Raw genomic sequence first — 9,156 nt, 5'->3', positions numbered from 1 at the left:
CAGCAGTTCTATTTTAATTTCTGGCATGATGTTGCTTAAGAGTTACAAAACCTTTGAAAAAGAGGAGTTACAAAACCGTAACATCCTACGAATTTTAGAAAGAGGGGGAAAGTTTTTATAATTCCTTTCTGAGAGCAGTGCTAGAAATCCTTCTCTAGGGAGAACTTAGCAGGTGATGTTCTGTAGCCCTGCTGCAGACCTGGCCAGGTGAGTCTGCTGTCTGTTTGCTGCATACTCTCTTCCCTGAAAACCAGAGTCTCCCAGGGGGCTGAGGGAGTGGCCTGGCTCTGAGTTCTGTTGCCCAGAGGCCCCCACTGGATACCTTTATCTGCCATATGCTTCCTTCAGGCTGATAAGAAAGGGGAAAGGGGACCTACAGAGAGTGAGAAGTGCCATCGTATAATTATGATATCCTGGGAGCCCAGGAGTGACCTCAGTGCCAGAGGCCAGGGGAGCCCAGGCTCCTCAGATCCTCCCTTATCTCCCTGAACGGTGCAGCTTTACAGTAGCTGGTCCCTTGGGAATGGCCTGAAGGGCTTGCCACGCTAGGGAACCTGGGTAAGGAGGACACCAGGGTCAGTCATCAAGAATAGACTATGCAACCTTTAGCAAACAGCCTCACCCTGGAGGCCTCAGTTTCCTTTTCTGTAGAGCAAGAGAGGAGGAGCAGGTGATGATTGAGTCCTTTTGGGATTAAAATTAACCTTATGTATTTTTTATAGGAGGTCTTGGGTGTCTCTTGTCTTTGGTCAACTTTTGGAAGCCTAATCTCTGCAGGTCAGAGGTGAGGGCAGGCTTGTTTGCTCAGAGCTTTTCCCTTTAGGGGAGATGGAGGGTCACTACCTGGACACCAGAGAGGGCAGAGGAGCTGGTCTGGGAGGCTCCAAAACCAGTCCTGCTTCTCTAATCTCTCCTCCTGGACAGCCCACCCCTGGTGCCTGTCATGACAGGGTAGACAGACGTCCGCAGAGTGCTTGGTCCTGGGTCACACAGCCACTGTGTGGTCTTGGACAAGTTGCGCCCCTTTTGAGCCTCATCTGATGAGGCCTTCCAGTCCTCAGAGTTGAGAAGTTCAAGGTGACAGTGAAATGAGCAGCACAGGGGGCCAAGAGGGGTGTCTGACTTTAATGGTGCAAGTCCTCCCTGTCCCTCAGCTGCAGAATCACAGAGGCACCTCTAAGATCCTCTGGGTCTCATTTCTATTTTCCAGAGGCCAGATGTCCTCATTGCCCAGCCTGCCATTCACCCTGGAGCTCTGGCCAACTCTATGTCTTTTCTCCTTCTTGGGGACAAGATGCTGGCAGTGCTGGCAAGAGGAATCAGGACTGGTGGAGGGCAGGCTGAACTGTGCAGGGACTTTTTTCCCTTCCTTATCAGTATTTTTCATAACAACCTGAATGTTGGCCCAAGTTGTTTTTTCCCCTCAAGCACTGAGGAGTTGTCGATGTCCGCTCCCGGCCGGCAGGAAGGACACACGACAAAGTCTGGCAGTGGACAACCTTTTCTTTTATTTTCCTTCTCCGTACAGCCTGCCCTGGGATCGCTCCCAGCCGAAGCCTCCTTTGGTCCGCTCCCCGCGGCTCCTTCTAGGCTTCTACTTCCGGGCTTCTTCTTCCCCCCCAGGGGTGGCACCAGTATATATACGGATACAGTGTCCAATCATGTTAAAGTAAGCAAGGCAAGCTGATTGGCTAACATCATCAGTTGCCAGGCAGACTATATTGTTGAGCGGGTTGCTTACGCGGTAAGCAGGAAACTAACGTGCTCGATGGGAGGGGTAATCTACCTCAGGCTTTACTCTTTACTACAGGCCTCACGTCCGCCAAGTGAGGCGACTGGGCTCGGGGCTGCGGCTCCCAACAAGGAGTGAATTCAGGGTCTTTACACTCAGCACACTCCCAGTCTTTTTTGGGGAAGCAGAGTTTGAGACAGTCTTGCTGCATAGTTCAGGACTGCCTCTAACTCATGGTGACCCTCCTGCCTCGGCCTTCCGAGTGCTGGGATTACTGGTATGTGCCACCACACCCAGTGGCCCAAGAATTTTGATCGTGCACTTCATGTGAAGTTTAGACATGAATTGTCTAGGGGAGGTCATGTCTACCAGACAAGATCCTCACTGCATGACAGACCCATCCAGCAGTGGGGACACAGATGGGTTTATGGTATTGCAGGGAGGGTCAGGGGTTTAAAAAAGTCAGCATGGGTTTGGAGGGAGCACAGAGATCAGACAGCTGCATGGGTGATGGGAGTCCAGAGAAGTAGGAAGAAAACAGTCAGCTTCCTGGAGAAAACATCTGAACTTTGTTTTCAAGGGGGATATGGTGTAGGGCAAAGGAAGGGAACGGTTGGTGAGGGGACGAGTTTAACAGAGCTACCCGTGAGCAACCATGAACCATGACGTAGGAACAAAACTGCATGAAAGAAATGTTGATGAAGAAAATGGGCCAGGAAGATGAGGAGGAGCCAGACGGACTCTGCCTGTGAGGGGACTGAAATGAGGGGAACCCGCTTTGACACAGAGGCCAGGCAGGGCATGCGATGCCAGCTCTTGGTGCCAACATTTCTCTGTTAAACTCTCCTGTCTGCTCTATCTGAGTAGATGCCTTTGTGCAGCCTTCCTGGTTTAGGCTGGCAGCTGGTAGTCCCTCTTGGATTATTTTCAGGCCTGTGTATGCCACAGAGAGGAAGGGGGCAACCGCAGTGGGGACTGTCCTCTAGTCCTGCTGCAGCAGCTCCACTTTAGTTAGCAGGAGACAGGGCTTGGGGGGGAGGAGGCCAACATGCTTCTTCTGTCTGCTAGCTTGGCATGGGTTCAGTCTGCCTGGCACTGCTGGCAGAGGAAGATGCAAATGCATGAGTCCTGCAGAATCTCTGGTACCTGCAGGCTAGTTGCTCTCAGTTTGGGGTTCCCATCAGGCCACACCCATCCGGCTGCCCCCTGATCTCCTCCTGTCCAAATGTAGCTCTGGAGCCACCCTATCAGCTTTTGGCTGTTGGGGCAGGGTGAGGAGGACTTGGTGGATCCTGCCCTATGGTTGTTCCTGAGAGTCAAGGGCTAGTTTCAGTGGGCTGAGGCACGAGGGTTGCCATGCAGGTCCTCCTTGAACACCTGTGCCCCAGGGGCTTGGATGTCATCTCCGGAAATCTCGGTGGCCTTGTCCACAAATGAGGGCAGAGAGCTTCGGAGCAGCAGTCACGGACACAGCAGTCCCTGGAAGGGAACCCGGGTCTCTCTGCCCAATCCATTTTCTTGACTCTTCTTGCTGCTTCCTTTGAGGAGCAGTTGGGCAGAGAAAGACACCATCTCTGCTCCAGTGTCACCGCCTGAGTCTCACTTCTAAGGGATCAATTAAACCAGAATCTCCACACTTCTGTGTCACCTGGGGCTCCACAGATGACTCTGGCGGGCAACCCCAATCTAACACGTTACTTGCTGCAACCACAGGGTGCCTCCTCCAGCGCTCTTCAGGTGCGTCTTTCACAGCTACACCCTGCTCACGAAACCAAAACTCAAAGCCGAGCCAGACTGGTTTATTTCCCTTCCTTCGTGTACACAGCCTGGGGAGGGGCCCCGAGGGCTCAAGGCCCTGCCCGGCGGGCTCAGGTGCGCGCGGCTGCAGGAAGCCGCCCCCCTGCGGGCGCGCGCTGCGCTGGGCTGTTGTTGCGCCATCTGCGGCTCGGGCTTTCGTAACTGCACCCTGGGACAGCCCAGAGGCTCTCCGGCGAGTTCCTCAAATGTCTTCCTGCGCTGTTTCCAGGACGGTCCTCTGCTCTGAGTCATGTCCAAGTGGGAAGTCGCACTGACACCGAATTGGGCAGAGCGCGGCGCAGAGTCGAGAGCCGCATAGCGAGAGCTCGGAGGGAGCCCGCGCGGCTGGCGGCCGCCCCGGGCGCCGGAGCCCGCCGCCGCGCCGCCCTGCCCCGCAGTCCTCTGCGACGCCGAGAGGAAGATGCTGGCCGCCGGCTGCGTGCTGCTGGCCGCCTTGCTGGCCGCGCCGGGAGAGGCGTGGGTTTGCACCGAGCCGGGTAAGGGCTCCGCGCGCCGGCGGGGGACCGGGCAGCTGCTGGGTGGGCGAGGCTGCGGGGCCTCCGGAGACAGCACAGCGGGGAGGATGGAGGGAGGACGAGAGGAGTGACCGGGTGGCCGCAGCACAGGTGCAGCGTCGGAGCCGCGTGCGTGCTCACTGCCGCGTCCTGCGCCTTGGCCTGTGTGCAGCTCCTCCTGAGTACAGGACAAGGCGCATTCTCAGAAACCGGACTTCTTCCCCGGCTCCCCACTCTCCGCACCCGTCCTCCAGGGCTGCATCGCCGGTTACCCCACTGTAAAAGCAGGGGACCCAGAGAGCGCTATGAGCCAGGCGGGCACCGCTCTGCTGTGGGGCGTCCTTTGTAACAGCGCCCCTCTCCCTCGTCGGCCCGAACGGGGGTCGCCTCGCTTGGTTCCTCCCCGGCCCTCTGGGGATGTCCGAGTACAGGACTTGACTGTCCTTTCTATGAAGGCACTGACATCATAGGCTCTGAGTCACGAAATTTCCAGCCGCACGCGAGCAGCAACTCAGCCAAGCTGAGTGTCCCGGTCCTGGGACTCCAGAGGGTGGGCAGCGAGGGATTGAGCCCTGCTGGGACTGGCTAGCTCTGAACTCCCGCTTCGGACCAGAGAGAGGGGAAAAGGACAGGGCAAGGCCACTCTGCAACTGTGGCCTGCGCGCTGCCTGGCCTCCTGGCCTTTCTACGGACTCTGGCTGTGAGCCCAGCCTGCCTGTCTAGTGTCTCCTCTGGAAGGACTGGGCAGCTGCTTGCTTCTCCAGAAGTTTATTTTAGGGTCTGAGGGCTTTGAGGACACAGCAGAAAACCAAGGAGTAGTAGGCAGACTTCTGGATTTCCTGGCTAAGGAGGCCTTGGCTCTGGCTTTACCATCTGAGACCTTACTGCACTCCTGGGGTGAACACCTTGTCCGTTCCTAGGAGTTCCTGCTTTGGTAGAGAGCTGGGCTGGCGTGTTCCTGGCTCCAGCTGCCAGAAACTGCGCAGTTGATTGAGAACAACCAGGCTTTGACTGACTGTTGGTTGAGAACTGGGCTTTGATTGAGAACTGTACTTTCTAATTCTTGCTAGATCTACATAAAACTTTGACTGAAGTTCCCAGAAGTTGGGACAGAGGCCCACTCCTTCCTTGGCTCTGTGCTCCATGTGGTCCTAAGACTCCCAAATGTCAAAGTAGATCAGCAGGCGGAGATGAGAGTTGGCGGACAAGCTGGGAGTCACCCTGGGCCAGAGGATCCTGGGGCAGAAGAGCCTGAGGGAGGGAAGGCAGGGACGGGATGGAGAGTATGGGAAAGGCAGAGACCTGGGCCACCTGTCCCAAGGTTCCAGCCTTTCCTTTTTGCTGTTGAGTGGCCGCAAGGCCCTTTGAACACAGCCAGAAGTAGCAGTTCTGTTTCCCTGGTGCTCAGAGAGGATGGGCAAGGGGGTCTCATGATCTGAACAGCCTGTTAAAGGCAGAACTGAGACTTGGGGAGGAAGTGAAAACCCTCAAGGTTCAGAAGGAAAATGCAGAGAAGTTAGAAAAGCACAGCATCTGTCCTGCACCCGGGCAGACTCGCTGCACCAACTGGAGAGTTGAAAGAAAGAAACCTACAGGAAGCATGGAGTGAGCGACTGGCTCAGTTTAGAGAAGTGAGAGGCGGAGGGCCGTGGAGGCTGGCGTTGGGCTGGCCTGGACGGAAAGCACAGCGGTGTCCCGGCTGCAGGCTCTCAAAGCCCAGGCCCGTGTTCCTGGGGATCCGCTGCTCATCCCGGTCCTGGAGCTGCCGGGACTCCCAGAGGAGTCTGCCCTGGAGAGTCCCAGACTAGCTGGCACTTGGATTTCTTCCAGCCCCAGCGTTCTAGGTGCTGGGGAGGGAGGCTGGACACAGGCAGTTCAAGTTCCTTCTTGTTTTTCCGCTGTAAGAAAATACCCCAAACAGGCAGATAGATCTCTGACTATCTCAAAAAGTCCAGCTATCCTTCTGAATTTCCCCTTAGGGCAACCTATTCCTGCCCCAAAAACTTACCTGCATTCCAAGCCTCACCCCAAATTGGTATTTCTCGGGACAGTTCTGGGCCTGGCATGACTTTTGATGTACGTGTTGGAGTAGGTAGGGACTTAGTAAAGATGCCGATTCTTGGTCCTCACCCCAGATTTATTAAATATGGGTATCGAGGAGCAAATTCGACTATTTTCATTTTTAAAGAAATTACCTGTTGTCATCAGGCAGAGTGGCACAAATCTGTCGTTCCAGCATTCTGGGAGGCTGAGGCAGGAGGATTTCAAATTCTAGCCCAACCAACTTAGTGACTTATCAAGACCCTATGTTGAAATATGATATTAAAAAAGGGCTGGGGATGTAGCTCAATGCAGAGGCTCTGGGTTCTTTCTTTAGTACTGAAAAAAGAAAAGAAATACAAAAATGAGAAAACCTTGGCTTCTCATGATTCTTAGGTGCTGTCCAGGGGAGAACATTGCCTAAGCAGTGTGGCTGTATGAAGGCTTCTTCCTGCTTGCTCAGGGTGGTCATTGCTAGAAGTCTCTCTGCTTTGGTTCTGTACCTTGTTTATTCGGTGCCGTAAACATTTATGGAGTACCATAAAGCCCAGGAGGCCACGCAGACTCCCCCATCAGAGGAGCCTAAAGGTGGCCAAGTGTAAATCCTGAGAAAAGCCCAGAAAATCTGGTCTCCCTGCCAGTCCTCTTAGGGCTGCCTAGGGACAGATGACCTAGGGCGGGTTAGTGAGGGAAGGGCTCAAGTTCACGAGCACTCACTCCCCTTGCTGGCTGTTTTCAAGACTGCTCTGAGTGGCCCCTGCCCTGTTCTCATCCTGTCCTGTCCCTCTGGGCCCATAACCAGCAGCAAGAACTCTCCCAGTGCCAAGCTATGGCATGGCCTGTGACTGGGAGGCTCTGCTGGGCTGCACCAGTGGAGGATGCTGAGCAGGTTCTTCTGAGGCTTATGCTGCCCCTTTTCTCTCTCCCTCCTCTCCTCTGGGGTGGCCCTAAAATGTGTACCCTCAGGCAAGCAATTTGATTTCTCTGAGACTCAGTGTTCTCCAAAACTAAAAATACACAGTTGGCCTTTGTATCTGTGGGTTCCACATCCAGGGATTCGGAGCAAGCAGATTGAAGGAATGAGAAAAAAGTGCATCTGCATTGAACCAGGACAGACCTTTTCATTGTTCCCTGCACAATACAGAGTAACAACTGGTTACACAGCTTTTGTGCTGTACAATACTAGGTGTTTTGGGGGTTTTTTGGTACTAGGAATCGAACTCATGACCTTGCGCTTGACAGGCAGGTGCTTATGTCACTGAGCTAAATCCCCAGCCTTTGTTTTGCTTTTGAGACAGGGTCTTGCTATGTAATCCAAGCTGGCCTCAAACTCTCAGTGACCCTCTTGCTTCAGCCTCCCAAGAGCTGGGATTATAGGCTTACTAGGTGTTATAAGGACTATAACCTTATAGTGATTTATAGTATATAGAAGGAAGTGTGTCTGTTATATGCAGACACTTTTGAGTTTTTTGTTTTGCTTTATTGAGATGGGGTCTAGGTTTGTAGCTCAGGTTGATCTTGAACTCACTACGTAGCCCAGGCTGGCCTCAAACTTGTGGTGATGCTTCTGCCTCAGCTTCCTGAGAGCCGGGATTACAGGCCTGCACCACCATTCCTTGCCCCACTTTGTCACTTTATGAGACTTGAGCACCCTCTGATTTGGTGATTTGGGCTGTCTTGGAACCAGAGAAGATCCTGGGATGACTGTGTTTCCCCACAGGGTGTTTGCGAGGGTGCAGTGCTGAGTAAGGCATTAAGCAGCTGCTGACAAAAGTCCCCAGTGCCCAGGAAGTACTTAAATAAGCATAGTTAATAATTCATTCATTCCAAAAATCTATTTTGAGATCTTACTGTGTTGCAGGTGCTATTCTAAGAGTTCAGACATAGTGATGAACAAAACAGCCAGAAATCCCTGGCTTACTGGAGATTTCCTGTAGTGGGGGACAACAGGGTGTCAGTAGAGTGTGGCAGAGACTAGTAAAGAGAGAGAGAGAAGGCAGTGAAGCAGGGAGAGACATTAGCTCTGTGTGTGTGTGTGTGTGTGTGTGTCTGTCTGTCTGTCTGTCTGTCTGTCTTAGGATTGTAGAGTAGACTTGGCATTTTAGGAAAGGCTTCGCTGAGAATATTTTACTTAAGTGAAGACTTGAAGGAAATATGGAAAATTTTAGAGACCCTGTGTATTCTCACCTGAGGCGGGAAGTTTTCCCCCTCCCCCTGGTAATCTTTCCAGCCAGAGCTTGTCACATTCCAGGGCACAGGACTCCCTGGGGATACAGATGTATCCTGGAGAAGTGAGGACCTGTCTCTAGGGAGAGAGGGCAGCCCAGTGGGAAGTGGTGAGTGTCAGACCATTAGCTGCAGGTGAGGGCTGGAGTGAGCTGTGAGGGTGGCAGGGAGGGGCGCTGGGCCTCAGACTCCAGTGGGGCCCGGACCCTGGAGGGTTCATCTGTGTGCCTGACCCACTCCTCTTGAGATCTAGCACATCAGATCTGCCAGGGTTCTGGGGCAGGCGTGACTTCAGGCCAAACTCAGCAGCCTCTGCCACTCCTGCCTGTCCCTTGGCAGCCCTGCCCCTCAGCCTATGTCCCTGGGCCTGAAGGCCTGGATCTGGGCTGCCTTCCCACCACCAGTTCTCGGACCTAGTTGCCACCTCTCCACCTCCTTCCCGGAAAGCATCCTTTGGTCTCCCTGTCTGTTTGTACTTATTGAGTGCCAGCTGTGTGCGGGGAGCCATGCCTGGCGTGTGATCTCCTTCGCTGACCTTCAGCCTCAGAGGATGGGTGCCAGTCCCTGCTGGTGAGTGGGCTGCAGAACAACATTGGCGAGCCTGGGGCTGTGGGCCAAACGCTGAATTTGGGAGTCGCAGCAGGTGGATGGTGTTTAAGCCCAGGGAGCTGCAGAGATCACCTGCGGGGAGAAGATAGGTGGAGGAAAGAACACCCAGGGCCTGAGTGGGGCCACCTGGCCCTTTGGAGGTGGAAGGGGTCAGGTGCCTGAGAACTGGAGGCTGCAAGAGGGAACTCACGAGCCTAGATGTCCTGAGAACCCAGTAGTGACAGTGGGTCCCGGGAC

General features: G+C 54.1%; 1 protein-coding gene across 1 annotated transcript in view; it reads left to right on the top strand.

Moving 5' to 3' along the window:
- The first annotated feature begins 3,686 nt into the window (after positions 1-3,686).
- Positions 3,687-9,156, top strand: part of Il6r (interleukin 6 receptor) — a 41,576-nt gene continuing 36,106 nt past the window's right edge. The window contains exon 1 of the mRNA XM_003475371.5: positions 3,687-4,026. Within this exon, the coding sequence (XP_003475419.2) occupies positions 3,951-4,026 (76 nt within the window). The 5' untranslated portion in view covers positions 3,687-3,950. The remainder of the gene's footprint in view (positions 4,027-9,156) is intronic.

Source organism: Cavia porcellus, unplaced genomic scaffold, assembly GCF_034190915.1.
Source record: "Cavia porcellus strain 051 isolate PalLab524CR breed Dunkin Hartley unplaced genomic scaffold, mCavPor4.1 scaffold_6, whole genome shotgun sequence".
NCBI lineage: Eukaryota > Metazoa > Chordata > Mammalia > Rodentia > Caviidae > Cavia > Cavia porcellus.
Note: the sequence above shows the minus strand (reverse complement) of the source record. Positions and strands in the feature narration are given on the sequence as shown.